An 18821-nucleotide genomic window follows, 5' to 3' on the forward strand; every position below is an offset into this window, starting at 1 on the left:
GTAAATAATAAAATGGAAAAAGGGGTGTGATATACATATACATACAAGACGGGCATGAGAGGTGCACCTGGCTATTGAACTCTCTGGCCCTCTTCGGAAGTGCACGAGAGCAAGTTCTGGCTGCTTCGTGTGGCTGACAAGTTTGTCGGCTTGGTAACAGAGCAGGGGCATGGTTTCAGCCTCTGGCCTTGTCCTTGCAAGGAAAATTTATGAGACTGGAGAGTGCTGGGCTCGCCACCCAAAAAAGGAAGAAAAAGATCATTGGAAGAAAAGAAACGTGGCAGCTTGGACGAGAGAGAGAGAGAGAGAGAGAGAGAGAGAGAGAGAGAGAGAGAGAGAGAGAGAGAGGCCCAGCTACAGGTACATGGCCAAAAGGGGCCTGTTGTCCGGCCAGAAGAGAGTGGAGGCACCAAGAGATACAAAGAAAGAAGGGAGGAGAGAAGTGGGATGGCATCAGCTCTTATAAACTGCAAACTCAAGCCAGGCCCCTTTCGTCTCATGTGGAGGCTCTTTGGGACTAATCAACTCGCCCTCCCCAGTCAAATAAGTAAGATCTGGAGATGGAGTGAAGTTAATCACGACCACATTCATTGGTGATATCTATTTAAAATTATACTTTGCGTATAATAAAGCTTTTTTCAATCAATCAACCACGAATGAGTCTGAACACAACAAACCATTGTAATTCAAAGCTGTAAATCTTTTTCAAACTAATTATTAATCTAGATAATGCAACTTGAAGAACATAATGAGACATGAACAACATGAAACACATTCACAGTTATTCTCAAAATTTCACACACGTGAGATTACAAATTTTTAATGGTACTTTCAGTAACAAATGAAACGAGCAATTTCCTCTGTGCCCTTGAGTGTCACGTGACTTTGGAATGTGAGGATCTTGGGATGGGGGATGGTCTTCATCCTCCCTTAAGACCGAAACCCATGTCCCCTATTTCGCCACACCGGTGTCATCCTGATGATGATGACACAAGTTTCTTGAGGGTTGCAAAAGGTGTTCAAACTGTCAACTGGTGAGAGCAAAACAGAGTGACCGTCGTTCCTTGAAATACAGACATGGACAGAGCTAAATTTCCTCACGTCTAATACTGTCTTCTTTACAATATGCAGTATGTCTCTACATTGTCTCTGTCGGTGCTGCTGTTTTGTTTAGCATCAGATTTCAAATGGGCTCAGCAGTTAACTTTTTATGTCCATGTGTAAACAATAGTATCTATGATTTGAGACAATTACAGTTGCAATTTTTTTTTCTGAAAGGGGAAAAACTAGATACTTAATGCACCCAAAGATTAATGAAGTCATGTCGTCAACGAGTGTTGGGGCCAAAGTTTTGGGAAACCTGCCAAATTGCAGGGTTCAGCACAAAAAAGAAAGAAGGCATGCTGCAAACAATATAACTCTTCAATGTAGTAATAATTAGTCATCTTAGACTCTGTAGACTCTTTTTACAGGCAATATGAGTTCACCAGTTAAGTATTTGATGAAGATCCGACTGGACGATGATACAGCAAGATGAATATTAGTGCCACTTATTTCATAAAACTAGCCACAGAACATTCCACATGGCGTACATGCTGGGTTGAAATTGCGAGAACGGGACACCTTGGATGCACAGAAACATAATAGGCAGTGTACATGTTTGGATTCCCCCCCGCTAAATTGAATGAATCATTCCTCTGTCACCTGCAAATGAAATTCATTTTGTAGGCCGTGTGATTTTTTTTTAATACATAGTACTAATTTCCTTGGGGTATGGGCTGTTGAAAAGGTCAACGCATTAAAAAAATAAAAATAAACACTTCAAGACATGTCAGCTCTTCACTAAATACAGTGTGCATTTTTTTATTTGAAATCTTACTAAATTCACACCAGAACAGACTCTGACAGTACACGGTCATGATCACCGAACAAGCATATTGGGTCGCCTGTCTTTGACATAAATTCATTCAAAAATGGATTAAATTTTCATAAAACAGCCACAGATAAAATAAAAAGCTACATTTGTTGATGCACGATAAAAAGAACATGGCTGCTGGTAAACAATGTATATTTACTACATGCAAAAAGTTTGAGATATTTTAGCTTTTGGATGAAATTTAAGGATGAACCTAAAATGCAAAACGGGTGAACTTAATTATTCTCAATGTTGTCCAATTGTTCAATGTACACCTTTATGACACAATTTACTGTGCTCTTACAAATAGCTTAATACATTCTAAGGACGTCCACTTCTATGCCGATGACTTCTAAGCCTTTCTGTGACTTTCCCAGCTGATCTCAATCTCTGTTGCAATCTGCTTCTGATATTGTGATAATCTCAACTCAGTGGTCACATCCCTCTGAGAACATTCTCTCTAAAGCCTCGCAATGGTTGCACACTTGTTTTGTCGTTGAAGACTCATGACATCAAAATGTGAACAGAGAGATGAAGAGGAGTCTTAAATACGGATTCAAAATGAACCAGGAAATGTGTCGGTCCATTCATGGATCAAATACCCGTTGTGGATTTTGCCATTCAACTTTTTGATAGAGAACAGCAAGTTTTGCAACAAAGTAGTGAAACTGAACAGTTGAAAAAGTTTCGAAAAGGTTAACTTAATTTGGGCATACATACAGTATGTTCCATGATCCCCTGCAATAAATGAAAATCCCGCAAGAGACTGAAGCCACAATAACTGACCCATGAACAATAACCGAACACTGATATAGTACATTCTAGGTTCACCTTGAAATTTGACCCGAAAGTTGACGATCCCTAACTTTTTGTAAGTGGTGTAGATTGTATAAAAATAGTGATGTGTTCATCTACTCTGTTGGTACAAAAATAGAAGGCTTTCACTTCCAGTTGAACGTTCGGCCTACCAGCTCAAAGAAGTTCTGGTTGGGCTGGTGGAAGAATTGGTAGAGTTTCTGCAGGATGGCTGGGGGCACACGAGGGTGCGCCCTGCCCTTGGAGTCGTGCAAGCAGCGCTCCCGCCCGTCCTCCCGCAAACAATAGAATCCCTTGGTCTTGTTAAAGTAGAAGTTGGAGGCGTTGATCTGCGGCTCCAGTCTCAAGAAGCGCTCCACCTTCTTCATCTCGGGAAGGGGGTCGCTGATGAGCTGGTCACCGTCCACGATGTGGATGCTCTCCAGCGGGAAGTACCGCAGCCAGTTCTGCATGTGCATGTAGTACAGGCTGCGATTGAGTGCCTTGTAGCCCAGGTTGACCTCACCGTCCTTCACCAACACTGACTCAATGGGCTGGTAGCGTTTGTGCTTCTGGAGACGGTTGTAGAAGACCTGCGTATAGTCTGACAGCACGCGCTCCGCGGGATCCCTGAGGATGAGCAGCAGCTTGACATCCGGGTTCATCTGGTGGATCCGCTTGGGGACTTTGGCGGATGTAAAGTACGCGGGCGTTTTCTCCACGGTGATCTGATTGGGGTAGGCGAAGGGCATTTGGCTGCGATACCAAGGTAAGCCCTTCTGGAAGTGGCTTTCCCAGTCGAAGAAGTGCACCTCATTTTGGGCCGCTGCCACGGAGCTATGCAGGCTAAGCATCTCGATGAGCGCTCGCGTGCCACCTTTCCTTACGCCGATGATGATGAACCGCGGTAGCTGCTGCGACGTCCCATTGGGGTGGTCCGCGGGGCCATTGTCGGTTGACAAAAGGGCAGCGGGCAACCCCTCACTGAGCGTCAGGGGCCCGGAGGAAGGGACGATGGGGGACTGCATGGCCAAAAGCAGCAGCCCAAGGAGCAGGGCCGCCATGATTGAGATCCTTACCCTGGAGGATTTCAGCCTGGCGAGAGTGACAAAACTGGATCCCACATTGAAAACTGGCAATGGGAGGAGTGAAGAGCAAAAAACAGTCTGGGCCTCTTCTCTGCAAGGAAGCACATACATGATTTCTTGTGTAAATGAGTTCATGTACAAGGCAAGAGTGTGAAATCTGGAGCCTGTGGGCCATATTAGGCCATGTAGTTTTAAAAGCAAATATAATCGTTTTAAAAAGCACCAAACCTATCAATAAGGACAGTATATTTTCTGTCTGTCTGTCTGTCTGTCTATCCACCCATCCGTGTATCGCCAGTCAGAAAATGTAATTAATAATAATAATAATAATAATAATAATAATAGGGGCAGCCCGGTAGTCCAGTGGTTAGCACGTCGGCTTCACAGTGCAGATGTACCGGGTTCGATTCCTGCTCCGGCCTCCCTGTGTGGAGTTTGCATGTTCTCCCCGGGCCTGCGTGGGTTTTCTACGGGTGCTCCGGTTTCCTCCCACATTCCAAAAACATGCGTGGCAGGCTGATTGAACACTCTAAATTGTCCCTAGGTGTGAGTGTGAGCATGGTTGGTTGTTTGTCTCTGTGTGCCCTGCGATTGGCTGGCAACCGATTCAGGGTGTCCCCTGCCTACTGCCCGGAGACAGCTGGGATAGGCTCCAGCACCCCCCGCGACCCTAGTGAGGATCAAGCGGCTCGGAAGATAATAATAGGGCGGCATGGTGAATGAATGGTTTGCACATACACCTCACAGTGCAGAGGTGCAGGGTTCGATTCCAGGCCCTCGGCTTCCTGTGTGGAGTTTGCAAGTTCTCACGTGCCTGTGTGAGTTTTCTCCGGGCACTCCGGATTCCTCCCACATTCCCAAAAAAATGTCCCTAGGTGTGATTGTGAGCGTGCATGGTTGTTTGTCTATGTGCCCTGTATTTGGCTGGCAACCAGTTCAGATTGTCCCCTGCCGACTGCCCAAAGACATCTGGGATCGGGTTCAGCACCCCCCACGACCCTCATGATAGAAAATGGATGGATGGATAATAATAACGTTCACTTTTGTTATGTCTGAAAATGTATATGTAAAATATTTTCAATCGTCAATATTTTCTAAATGTGTATTATATTACATTTCTAAAGGTTATATATATATGTGTATGTGTATGTGTGTGTTGGAGGGTTGTTGTGTACATCTCGTCAACATTATAGATATATATAGATATATAGGGGATACAGTAATTTCATTAATTAAATAAATACATTCAACAATTTTATCGGGGAGCCTCAAACCATTAAATATGTAAGAGCTCAATACTTCCCCACTCCTGTAAAAGTCAACAAAGAAAGCCTAATAAAAATGTGAATCATCATTGTCACCATCATCGAACGTGTCAATTCACTTTTCAAAATTTTTGAAACCTGCTTTGCTGCTCCACACTTATTTCTAACGCACGCATGCACAACAAGAAGAACTTCATGCAATAGTTGAGAAAACGTGCACTTGAAGGGAACAGTTAGCAAATGTGCTCATTCAGAAATAATTCCTACCTTTTGGGTTTACCCAAGTCCACGGGAACAAGACGTGATGTGCGACATCTCCCTTGCAAACGCTCCGCACGTTTACTCACTCACGCCGAGCTGAGCGTCCCCTTCGTGGGGGAAAGGGAGACAGTTTGTCCAGGACAGAGAACCTCCTCTGGCGGAGTGTCAGCACCCTCACTGCTCCTCTGCTTCATCTCTCTCTCTCTCTCTCTCTCTCTCTCTCTCTCTCTCTCTCTCTCTCTCTCTCTCTCTCTCTCTCTCTCTCTTTCTCTCTCTCTCTCTCTTTCTCGTTTTTAAAAAATTATGTACGCTTACAAGGTAGTCGCGCCCCTCTTGTGCCTCACAGTGACGTCACTACTTAGTTCTGTATTGCTGACATGTGGGGCAGGTGACATATAGCATGTAATATTAATGAAATACGAATGTCACCCAAATATTATTAACTAAAAAATCTGAATAAATCATATACATGTCAGCTCACTGTTGTTATTAAAAAAATTTCAGCATGGTGGAATTGTGTTTTGCACATTGGCCTCACAGTCGACAGGGGGTTTGAATCCCAGTTCAGGCCTTCCTGTGTGGATTTGACATGTACTCCCCATGCTTGTGTGGGTTTTCTCCAGCTTCCTTCAACATTCCAAAAGAGATGTTAGCTTAATATCATATCATATCTCTTAATAGTCCATGGTGTGAATGTGCATTTGAATGCTCGTTTGTTCAGGGTGTACGTCACCTCTTGCCCCAAAATTAGGTGGGCTACAGCCAGTGTAATAATACTTTAGGATTTTTCATTCTAGTTACCTTTTTATTTCATGTTGACTTTTATTTTTATATGGAGTTTGTTGTAATTAGCTCTCAGAGAAAATTTGAAAATGCTTTTTTAATTTGGTTTTCAGCAGTTCTTATTTTCCATTCATCCATTTACCGATCTGCTTATCCTCACAAGGGTTGCCAGCCAATCGCAGGGCACACAGAGATGAACAACCATCCACGCTCACACTCACACATTGCGACAATTTAGAGAGTTCAATCAGCCTGCCATGAATGTTTTTGGAATGTGGGAGGAAACCGGAGTACCCTGGAGAAAACCCACGCTGGCCTAGGGAGAACATGCAAACTCCACACAGGGAGGCCGGATACCTATACACTGTGAGGTCGACGCGCTAGCCACTGGATCACTGGTCCGGTGATCCAGCCCTTATATGATGTAATTTCAATATTCCTTATTGTTCTTATTTTATTTTGTAAACAGATTTTTTTTCCGATTTTAATTCAGGTTATTTCATTGGTTTTCATTCACTAACCTTGGTTCTACCTCACCAGGGTCCCTAATGAGAGCAACCACTCTAGAAAATCGATGAATGGCTGTATATTATTTATTGTTTTTTTAAAAATGCATTTGAATAAATTCAGCACCTTACCCACTATAGATGTTTGGGACTCTCCGAAATTGATGACAATTATGGTTAGTTTGTTGCAAGATTATTTTGTTTTGTGAATATTGTCATAGGTGGTTGAGGACAGCAGTTCCTGTATGCAAGCACGGGGGCTTAAGGGCTTTGCAGAATGAATATGAATACACACGCATGGAGATGGGAAATGGATGCAATTCTTATGCCACGAGCAATCATCCATATTAAATAAACTTACTGGGAGGTTGTGGGAGGTTTAATTCAACTGAGAGACTTTCCACATGCTTCAATAAGGGCTGCTGTTTTGAACAGCAACTGAGTTCAAATGGTATCGGCAGTCAAAGGTCTGAGGACAAAATAATCTATGAAGTGAGATAATTACTGGTATTTCATGTTATTTATCATGCATGATGTAAAGAAGATACCACTTTTGCACGGTAGCCAGAGTTGAGGGTTCATTAGTATAATAGAGCGCATTACAAGACCATTCAGTATATCCCCTCAGTTGCACGAGTGAACCCACCATTGCTATACTGTAGTCTCAATTCTTGTGTGATGTTTTTGCCATCATCTCCAAGCCAACAGCGAATCGGGGCTGTTTTTAGTCAGTCACACGTCACGTCATCATTTTGTTTACCCTTTAATAGCACAAAGCGAGATATCTTTGGACATTTGCCTTGAGAAGAACATGCACTACAGAGTGACCTTTGTGTTCTTCTGCTTGTATTGGCTGAAATATGCAACCCTGCAGCAAGCACACTCGTTTATTTTCTGCTCAGCTTCACACTTCCAGGAGTGCTCACGCAGTATTTGGGTGAAGTGAAGGTGGATGTTCTTGCATTGTTGAGCATTTTTGTTTATCTGTAAAGACAGCTGGTTGTTCAGTTTTGATTTGGGTGTGGGGGGGCTACATGACAAATAGTGGCAAGAAAAATGGCTAGCTAGGTCAGTGTGGATACACTTAGTGTATATGTACAGTACTCCCTATTGTTGGACAGTACCCTTCTACACTGACTACTTTACATTGAAGGCAAGTGACCCACTCGACCGAAAATGATTTCCTATTGGAAATCTGGCTGTCCCAGCCAGCATCCGGGACAGATTGTTTGACTTTGATTACTTTATATTGTTCTTACTGCGACAGTGATTTGTTTTTATACTTGCATGAGAAGTAAAACTGAAAATGTTACTCATATAATTCAATGAAACGTCTGGGACATATCACAATTATTTATTTCTTTATTTCTCAGGGGATAATCTGAACAAAGGCAGATGGTGTTGTTTTCTTCCATTTCCAGAAAGCTGTCAAACAAGAAGCATGCAAGCCTGCACGGTTCAACTGACAAAGCCACTTCCTCACCTATAAAACACTCTTCTTCGTTTTTGTGCGAGTGTGTCGCAGGATGACATTGTTATTGTGCAAGACGAGGAGGCAGGAATTTGATCATTCTCCTCCTCATCATCATCATCTTCATTATTACCATCACCATCATTGCCATCATCCGTCGCCAGGAGTCATGGGAACATATTCTTGGTGTGCTGCACAGGAAGTAAGCAAGAGTCTTCTGTACAAGTCACGGCAAGGCCATGAATGCTCGGGGGAGCTGAGAAAAGACATTGATGCACGCTGGAGGCAAGTCAGGTAGGTAGGCGGGTATTTGAACCTTTTGACATTTTGCACACTGCAACCACAATCTGAAATGTTTTTATTGGTATTTTAATACGATTGATCATCACAAATGAGTACAATATTGTACAGCTGCAGCAGGCAAATTAAAATCTGAAAAATGTGGTGTGCATTTGTATTCAGCCGCCCAGTGTCAATAACATGTAAAGACACCTTTCGTTGTAGTTACAGCTACAAGTCTTTCGGGGTTGTCTCTCCCAACTCTGCACATCGAGACACTAAAACGCTGCCCATTTCCTTTTGCAGAAGAGCTCAAATTTAACAAGATTGGATGGAAAGCATCAGTGGAAAGAAATGTTCAAAACTTGCCACAGATGCTCAATGGGATTTGGGTCTGGACTTTCACTGTGTCATGCGTATTTTCTTTCAAATCCTTCCATTGTAGCTCTGTCTTTATATTTAGGGGCATTGTCTTGCTGGAATATGACCGTCCTTTCCAGTCCCAGGTTTTCTTCCAAGATTGCCCTGTATTTATCTCCATCCATCTTCCCATCAACTCTGAGCAGCTTCCCTGTCCCTTTCACAGTGGGGATGATGTGTTCTGGGTGATGCGCAGTGTTAGTTTTTCGCCACACATACCGCTTTGCATTTATGGCCCAAAAAATTCAACTTTGCTTTCATCTGACCAAAGCATCTTCTTCCAGATGTTTGTGGCGTGTCCAAAGTGACTTCTTCTGCTTTTCTTTCAACATTGGCTTTCTTCTTGCCACTCAACCATAAAGGCCAGATTTGTGGAGTGCACGACTTAGTGTTGTCCAATGGAGTTCTACAGCTCCTCCAGAGTGACCATGGGCCTCTTGACTGCTTCTCTGACCAGTGCTCGTCTCACTCGTTCTGTCAGTTTAGGTGCACATATGAGGGTTAAGGTTTGCTCTTCAAAGCTTTGGACATTTTTTAAATAACATAACCCTTCTTGAATCCTCTCCACAACTTTATCCGTGACCCGTTTAGTGAGTTCCTTCGGCTTCACGATGTTGGTCATTAGTGTTCTCTAAAACAATGCTGAGGCCTATCACAGGCTATTTGTATTCATACAGAGAGTAAATCACACAACGTTGGACTCTATTTACTAATTAGGTGATTTCTGATGGTGAATTTTATTTAGCGGTATCCTAGTACAAATGAAGAACAGGTTTAAGACCACCTGGCAGCACCCCCGCTCCAAACACTGGCATCTCCTGGACTATGTGATTGTCCGTCAAAAGGACATATGGGATGTCCCCGTGTCATGCGCGGAGCTGAGTGTTGGACTGACCATCTCATGGTCAGATCCAAACTCCTCATGAGCATTCAACCCCGTCATCCAAGGACAGCTCTCAACAAAAGGCTCAACTGTGCAGCATTGAACAACCCCACCACCAGAGCCAACCTCTGGCGACTCCTTGCTGAAAACCTTGACAAGATCCAGGAGTAATCAGGTGACTGGCCAGCTCTGCACCAGGCTATCCAGAGCACAGCTTCGGAGGTGCTTGGCCAGTCAAGGAGGCGCCACCAGGATTGGTTTTACTGCAACTCAACTGAGATACATACACTTCTGAAAGCAAAGCATGAGGCCCATAAAGCTCTCCTGTCCTGCCCTACATCTCTCACCCGTAAAGCCACCTTTTCTGCAGTTAGAACAGTGACCCAGCGAGCACTCCGTATCATGGAGGACACCTGGTGGGTGCAGAAGGCAAATGAGATCCAAAATCTGGCAGACTGTAACAACACCCAGGGCTTCTACAATGCCATCAAAGCACTGTATGGTCCCAAGAAGCGGGCAATTGCTCCAGTCCGATCAGCTGATGGCTCTGCACTCCTCAAGGACCACCATGAGATCCTTGCCTGTTGGGCAAACCACTTTGAAAATCTTCTCAACCATACCAACCCTGTCAACCCACACATTCTAGACAAACTTCCAGACCTGACAACAATCATGAGCCTCGACACCCCACCATCCTATTCTGAAACCCAGCAAGCCATTGCGGGCCTAAAGAACAACAAAAGCGCTGGTCCTGATGGCATCCCTGCAGAGATTTTCAAACACAGGAATGCACCTCCTGATTCAAAACATCTGGGAACATGCGACCGTCGAAGGATTGGAAGGATGCTAACATTGTTGTTATTTATAAGCAGAAAGGGGACAGAGCACCCTGTGGGAATAGCCGAGGAATCTCTCTCCTCTCCACCGCAGGAAAGATCTTGGCCAAAATCATGTTCAGCAGGCTGGTCAAGCACATCTCAGAAAGTGTGCTTCCAGAAACTCAGTGCGGCTACCGGAAGACTAGATCCACCATTAACATGATCTTTGTTTTAAGACAGCTAATGGAGAAAAGCAGAGAACATCACAAGGACCTGTACATAGCCTTCATCGATCTCAGCAAAGCCTTTGATACAATCAACCGTGGGTTGCTCTGGAAACACCTCTCCAAACTTGGGGTGCCACCCAAGTTTCTCAGCATCCTCCAGCAGCTGCATGATGGGATGCAAGCCAGAGTGCTCATTGGAGGACTCCACTCCAGTCAGATCTCTTCAAGGTGAAAGTTGTGGTGAAGCATGGTTGTCTTGGCTCCAGTGCTTTTTAACATCCTCCTTTCTGCCACTACGTGCCTCTTCCACCGTGGCATGGGACATGAAGACGGTGTCCATATGGAGTACCGCCTAGACGGAAGCCTCTTCAACATCAGACGGCTCCAGGCTCACACAAAGACAAAAATCTGTCAGATCTGTGAGCTTCAGTATGCTGATGACTGCACTATACTAGCTCACAGTTCAAACTCTATGCAGCACGCCCTGGACACCATTTCGAATCTGTACCAATCCTTTGGTCCTCAGATTAACACTAAAAAAACTGAGGTCATGTTCCAACTCACTACCCCAACTTCCACATCCCCCACCTTTCACATTAATGGCACTCCACTAAACGTATTGGACCATTTGACCTACCTTGGCTCCACTTTATCTTCAAACTGTTCCCTTGACATTGAAGTCCACACCCTTATTAATAAAGCATCATCATCCTTTGGTCGCCTACGCAGCAGGGTCTTTGAAAACCGAAACCTGAAGACCCGTACCAAGATTGCTGTGTACAATGCAGTATGTCTCTCCACTCTGCTCTACGGGTCAGAGTCATGGACTCCATATCGCCGGCACATTACTACCTTGGAAGGCTTCCACATCCGCTGCTTGCAAAAGATCCTCGGCCTGTCCTGGGAAGATCGAATTCCCCATACAGACATCCTCAAAAGCACCAATTTCATCTGCATGGAAGCGGCCGTGGCGAAGAAACATCTTCGGTGGATCGGACACACCATTCGCATGCCAGACAACCGCCTGCCCCGCCAGGTCCTCTATGGCCAACTGAGAGGTGCAAAGCGTTCTGCTGGGGGGCAAAAGCGACGCCTCAAGGACTAAAGTAGGGACCTCCTAAAGCGAGCCAACGTCAACCCCACGCAGCTTGAAACACTTGCACTCAACAGACCAACCTGGCAGATCACTTGTGCCACTGCAATCTCTCAAATACACCAAATTAACCAAGCCAGACGAACCGAGAAACGCATTCAACGACATCAGCGGGCAGCTGATACCCCCCTGGTATCCGGTTTCCCTTGCTCCATATGTGGTTGAATCTGCGGCTCAAGGATCGGTCTCTATGCCCACGAGAAGTGGCACCAGCGACAGAGTCGCTGACCCCCCCACCCCCCACCCAACCCATCCTCCCCTCCCTTGGAGCAAGTGTCATCATCAGACATGATGGACAGCTAATAGTAATAGTGTGCGTGTACGCGTGCGTGTGTGTGTGTGTGTGTGTGTGTGTGTGTGTGTGTGTGTGTGTGTCACGTCGCGTGTCCGCCAGCAGGTGGCGGGTTTTCTCCTCCGCCATCTGCACACCTGCCCGTAATTTCGGGCTGATTACCCCCCTTTATTAAGAGACTCCGGCAGTCATCTCACTGCCGGAGAATTCCACGCCGCGCCATTGTTCCTTCGCAAAAGAAAACCCTAAATTAATATTACTCGTTGCTTCCTAGCCTTCTGGCAATTGTCTTGTCGTACAAGTTATTGATTGTATGTAAATTATTCCTATAGTCTATTCAGATCTTCCTCGCTTTTGTTTTCCGCGAGCGTTTTCTGTTGTTACCTTATTTTTACCCTGGTCCTTATTTGACCAGCGCTTTTTGTTATTCTTCCTGTCGGGTATTTTGTGTTTCGTATTAAAGACTCTTTTTGTTCTTTGACAAGATCTCGTTTTCTGTCTGCTATCTCGGGGATCCACTTCCTTATTTTTGTTGTGCACGAAGCGATCTGTCTATCGCTTCGGGCACAACGTGACAGTGTGTGTGTGTATGTGTGTGTGTGTGTGTGTCGATAAGGGTAGATCCCGTGAGGTTAGTTGATCGAAAAGTAGATCTTTGGTCCAAAAGGTTTGGGCACCCCTCTGCTCTACGTCGAAGCATTCTCTCCAGATCAGGGATGCGCAACTTAAATGCTGGATAGAGCCACAAATCTTCATCATTGCTATTGAGGGGCTACATATAGGACCACACACTTTTTAACCAAATGTGTGACCGAAATGCCACTTTAAGTATAGACAAAGTACATGCATCTTAACATGTTTCACATGTGATTGTAAATCCAGATTGAAAACCAGCCACTCAGCAAAGCAGTGTTGTTTGAAATAGCCTTATAATGTCCAGTTTTTCTTGAAACATATGCTTTGATAGGGTATTTTCAATAATGGTCTGATATAGTCCTACATTGTAAATGAAGCTGAGGCCACCCATCAAGTTGAAGTCATAGTATCTGAACCAATGAGGGGATGGAGAAAGTAACTTGCCTTTTAGAGGGTGCTGAGTTGTGAATCTACAATTTGAATGGCTAAAAGTAGAACCAACGATTTCAGTGGTGTGTGTGTGGTCCACGCCTGCACTCGACATCCTTCGGCATTTAGGTGTAATAATATGTGCATGGCAACACGTTGAAGCCAAAATCTGAAGAAAAAAAAAACTGGAAGCCGCATGGCCAAGACATATGCAATGAAATGAAAACTAAAGATGGTTGGATTTTTTATTTTTATTTTTCTGGGATTCAACTTGCCGCTCAGTGTCAAGTCAAGTCAAGTCAAATCAACAGTATTTATAGAGCACTTTCAAACAGCCATCGCTGCATACAAAGTGCTGTACATGGAGCAATTTAACATGCACAATAAACAGTAAAACAAATCGGTAATAAAGGCGGTAGAAAGCACCAAACAGTGCTCCTGCCAGATGCCTATCCCTGTTCTCGGTAGTTAGGTAGGTTGGTCGGGAGGTAGGTTAGGAGAGTGCAGTTGAGCAAAGTGAGAAGTAAAATGTTATTGACAGTGATGTCTGTATGTTAACATTAATGAATCATAATACTTCTGTCACGGTGTACCCGAAGCGACAGAATAATCGCTTCGTGTACAACGAAATAACTGAAAGTGGATCCCCGAAATAGCAGACACAGAAAGAGATTTTTCAGAGAACAAAAGGGGTCTTTAATACAACTTAAAAAACCCGACCGTGAGAATAATTAAAAAGCGCTGGTCAAAATAAGGACCAGGAATTAAATAAGGAGAACAACAGAAAACGCTTGCGGGAAAATAGCAAGGATAGTCTGTTTGGAAAAACGCTATAAGGTTCACACGAAAGAGAACAACGACGCACAATAACAGCCACAAGGCTTAGAGGCAACGAATAATCAGTAATCGAAAAGGGCGAGAGAATTGGCACGGCGTGGAATACTCCGGCAGTGAGTAGACTGCCAGAGCATCCAAATAAAGGCTGAGTAATTAATCACAAATGGGTGACAGTTGTGCAGGCGGCAGGCAGGAAGCCTGCCCCCTGCTGGCAAACACGGGACGTGACAACTTCCAGTAGGGACCGGTACGTACTGTAGGTGCACCATATACATTAAATACATTAAAAAGTGGATTGATGTGAATCAAGCAGTATGTTTTGTCAATTTTCTTTATTGTTCCTCTCTTTTACCAATTAAACAAATAGATTATCAAATGCACCCCAGCCAATAAGCATCCGCTTTGTTGACAGTGGCGCTCTTCTGTAAGTGTAAACATCATTACCACTTAGGAGTTGGCTGCAGCACTTCATGTGGGCTGAACACAGCCACCAGGGGATTACTATTTATAACCAACACACAAACACACACACACACACACACACACACACACACACACACACACACACACAAGTACACACACACAAAAGGTAAGCAAAATCTGTGTGTATCAGTAATTACTGCAGAGGTACAAATCCTTGGAAATGGCCTTCATTATATATGCACGCTTTTGCTAAGAAGTGAGGATAATGACTGGTGGGGGATTAACCCGACTTGCCACCCGCCAGCCTGCCCATTCCACTTCTTCTATCCTTTATCTGGACGGCAACCCAAAAAAAAAAAATACTTGCCGAGGGCGGTTTTGATCAGCGGGTGATGTGATGCCGTGTGACAGGCCTCAGATGCACGCATCTACTGTAGTTTTCCCACTCCTTCCCCCCAAAAATACTCCACTCAGGGGATTAATGGTAAACGTCTGACACAGCTGCAGTTGAAATATTTTATTCAACTGCTCTTCATCTATATTGGATGCTCCATTTCCATATGTGTGTGTAGGTGTGAATCAAACAGCGCCTGAGCTTACAAAAATAAGGATTAGTGGTTGTTTGACGTAAATAACATTTTGGAAAATCCACTGGACTGCAGCTTGAGAAGTCATTCAAAGCCACTTTCTGTTTGATACACACCCCATTTGTGTTGAAGAGGAAAAAAACATCTCCACCCAAACAGTGCATGTATAATTAAAGTGGCAAATCACACTTTACCCTCCAGGCCAGACAGTGAAGAGGATTGTTGTTCACTTAAAAAGCACTGAAGAAACATTTGGTGTTCACGTATGTGACAGTTTATAGTTAAGTCAACACACGATCAGACACTCATGTTTAACTAAAAGCAAAAGATGTGCAGAACGTGGAAAGCATAGCATCACCGATTGATCAGCAATTATGTTGTATTTATTCATTTTCAGCTTCATTCATGTCATTTTCCAGAAGACTGAATGAAAGAATTGATTCCGTGTAGTTGTTCTAAATCTAAATATGAATACCTATAATATCACACCTTTCAAAAACATGCATTTCACGGTAATTGATACTTCTAAATTATCCACAGGTGGGAAGATGAGTATAAATGGTTGTTTGTCTCGATGTGTCCTGTGATTGGCTTGCGAGCACTCCGGATTGTATCCTGCCTCTGACCTAAAGTCAGCTGTTGTAGGCTCTAAATCACCAATGACTTGCCATTCAGCTGCTTGTTCGAGAGCCGCAAATTGCGCACAACGTACTTGGACATTTGCGTTCAAGTGTTTATTTTTTATGTATTGAGGTGGAGGTGAAAAATACTTGAACCCAGCCTACCCTTTTCCACTGGATTCTGTTGACGAGTGGCTGTGCTGCACATTTGCAGGAGTGAATGTTTAAAAAAAAAAAAGTCTGCTTGTTGTTAACGCAGGCAAAAAGTTTGAAGGATGGGTGGTAACTTCCTAGTTGGCGAACAGCGAGTTTTATAGTCTTTGTTCGTAAGATCCCGGGTGCAGATAATTTGTTATGGGGGATGAATCAAAGCCACTTCAGTCATTGTGAGGCTGTATCTGAAAATCGGAAACATGTGGTAAATAGCTCTGACTTTTTTTTCTCATTCATGTGATGGCGTACAGGTTGTGACATGCACGCGAGAATGGACCCCCCCCCCCCCCCCCGTCCCCCAAATATTTCGTGCTATTTTTCTCAAAGCTGCAATTTGTGCCAAATAATCCACAATGCGCACCAAGAAGAAGGGGAATGCCAGGAAAAGTGTGTGTCATTGGGCAAATGTTTGCGCTAATGGAGGGCAGCAGTTTGGAGTCCACAAAGGGCTCTGAGAACGGCCAGCTGTCATACAAACGTGTGCCGGGAAGAGAAAGAAAATCAATGGTCATAACTGCTCAATAACAGAGCATCCACAGAGGTGCAGCGATAGGGTGGCACACTGATTAGCACATCCGCCTCAAAGTGCAGACTGCAGAGGTTATTCTTCCTGTGTGGAGTTTGCATGTTCTCCATGTGCCTGGGTGGGGTTTTCTCCAGGTACTCTCATCTCCTCCTCCATTCCAAAAACATGCATGTTAATGGAGCGCTCAAAATTGTCACTGGGTGTGAATGTGGGTGCAAAGGGTTGATCAGCTGGGATTGAATCCAGCATTTTACAGTGGGCTTTTATCACGGGGAGTATGTCTAATCAGCATGTGGACACAAACGGTTATCTGGCCAAAGGAAAAGTACCGGTACTCACTAAAACAGATTGACATATTATTATTATTATTATTATTATTATTATAGATTAATAATCATCATCAAATATCAATAATATTTATTAGCAAAAAATAGGCGCAAGGCCGACAAATTACAAATAATGACGCTGAACAAAAAGCCAGGAATAATGCGAAAAAAAAAAAGCGTTTGGACAAGGCACGGAAAAAACCTGAACAAAATCCACGTGGAGAACAAACCGTGGATACACTTGAACACACCAACAACTAATGATTTGAATAAATAAGAACATAAGCAAAGGCAAGAGCCAAAAACATAGAAAACATAAATCCAGGCAAGAACCAAAAACAGAGCGAGAGTAATAAGAGACGAAATTCACATGAATCATGACTTGAGCAAGGCAAATTATCCGACAGCTTGACGTGGGTCCATAAGGTCCTCAAATAGTTCCAATAATTGTGATGCCAGACAGATGCACTGCAAAAACCCCCCAAAACAACAACAACCAAAAAAAAAAAAAAAAACCAGGAACGCCTCTACCGCCTGCTAGACACTAACAGAACGTGATCATTGAAGAGCTGGATCTCAGCATCAATTGCACACTTGTGACTAGTGATGATTCTGAAAAGTCTTTGGGCTTTGATTTCAGTTCATGAAAAATTGGAGCAAAAACCAAAAAGTGCTGCGTATACAATTTTTGTTCAGTTTTCTTACAGTGGTTGCACTCAAAATTGTATTCAAAGGAATTTGAAACCTTCACTCAATTGAAATGCTGCTCTCTATTAATTATAAAATACATAATAGAATGACCGACGGCATGGACTTGGTTATCACCGGTGAAGGTTAGACAGATACATCACTCCTCGACATTTAATGTTCAATTGAATGCTTACTCTGTGTTCATTTGTGGCGACTGCCAGCAGTCAGCCAGAGATGCACTTAGGGAAGAATCCAAAAGAAATGGTATCCTAGCAACAGAGCCACATATCCCTACGTGTGTACAGTTATTATGTGCATGCGTGTGTGTGTGTGAGTCTCTGTGGAGGAAGTTGCCGTTAGAATGCAGAGACACATCGCCGTGCCTCCTGATCCTTCCACTTTTCCCCTCCTCCTTGGTGCGCACTCCCCTCTGACCGCCGCGCGGTAGTTGGGGTTCGCTGTGCCCATTGACCTTTTCTCATGGCGAAAACGTCCGCGTTCCCAGCGCGCATGCTTTACAAGCACTTGGACGCGGGACTTGCAAAGTCTCCTTTTCCGACGAGTGGAATGAATGAGAAGAATAGATGGAAGGCATCCAACTAGTCCTGAGAGGGGAAACAGTGTGCTGTTGCCTCGCCTCTAATTGAATTACTGATGGGACCCCTTGGAAAGCTCTTGTTTTACATAAGCCTCCTTTCAGCTTGATTTATGACGTTCATATTCAACCTCATGGGAGGATTGGTAAACACTTTCAGCTTTGGGCCTCTTGGTACAACGTTTGTAAGCGCTTTTACTGTATTCAGGTCTTGCACAACTACTATAAGATGATCGAATTAACCTTCGTAATTCGTCTTCTTATTGAATCTAAATGGAATGTGTTCATCATCGTATGGAATTATGCTGGCTGAATGAGTATGCCTTGTCAAAGAAAAAATTATGAAAAAGCGCAAATTCTATCAAAGTACAAAGGCATGGTTGTGGATGACAAGAATGTATCTCTCGACATCGCTCATGTATTCCCAGACAAGTGGATGAAAGCGTACTTTGATTGTAGTTGCTCAACCCAGTGGGAAAGCCTGTACGATCCAGCTTCACCAACCATTCGACAAATTACTGAAAATGGGTCGATTCATAGCTGTGACGAACACACAAAACCAGAACTTATATGGCCTGTGTTCTGCACACAAATTTATGATGAAAACATGGTGGAAGAAGAATAATTAATCTCAAGTATTCCCAGGAGGATCCAATAACGGAAACATAATGACAAAACAAATGGCCCCTAGAGAATAATGTAAAGACATTTCATTTGTTACAGGCTGGTAATAACATTTCATAAAATGTATTAATTGTTTTGTGCTACAGGGAATATTTCAAT

The 18821-nt window shown here is 43.8% G+C and overlaps 2 protein-coding genes across 3 annotated transcripts in view; both read right to left on the minus strand.

Annotated features, from left to right (window-relative positions):
• The window catches only part of LOC127606639 (ras-related protein Rab-28), a 294192-nt gene that overhangs the window by 52081 nt on the left and 223290 nt on the right, over positions 1–18821 (minus strand). The window lies entirely within an intron of this gene.
• hs3st1 (heparan sulfate (glucosamine) 3-O-sulfotransferase 1) lies at positions 1832–5513 on the minus strand. Its single transcript, XM_052076003.1, has 2 exons — positions 5331–5513; positions 1832–3889 (listed from the first exon to the last, which is right to left on the minus strand). Exon 2 carries the CDS (start codon positions 3772–3774, stop codon positions 2857–2859), a length of 918 nt encoding a protein of 305 aa, XP_051931963.1. The 5' UTR covers positions 3775–3889; positions 5331–5513; the 3' UTR covers positions 1832–2856.

The sequence above is a fragment of the Hippocampus zosterae genome, chromosome 1 (assembly GCF_025434085.1).
Source record: "Hippocampus zosterae strain Florida chromosome 1, ASM2543408v3, whole genome shotgun sequence".
In the NCBI taxonomy this organism is placed as follows: Eukaryota; Metazoa; Chordata; class Actinopteri; order Syngnathiformes; family Syngnathidae; genus Hippocampus; species Hippocampus zosterae.

Bases quoted from the DNA above. Each gene is read 5' to 3' on its own strand.
- hs3st1 (XM_052076003.1), bottom strand. From the start codon at position 3,774: ATGGCGGCCCTGCTCCTTGGGCTGCTGCTTTTGGCCATGCAGTCCCCC.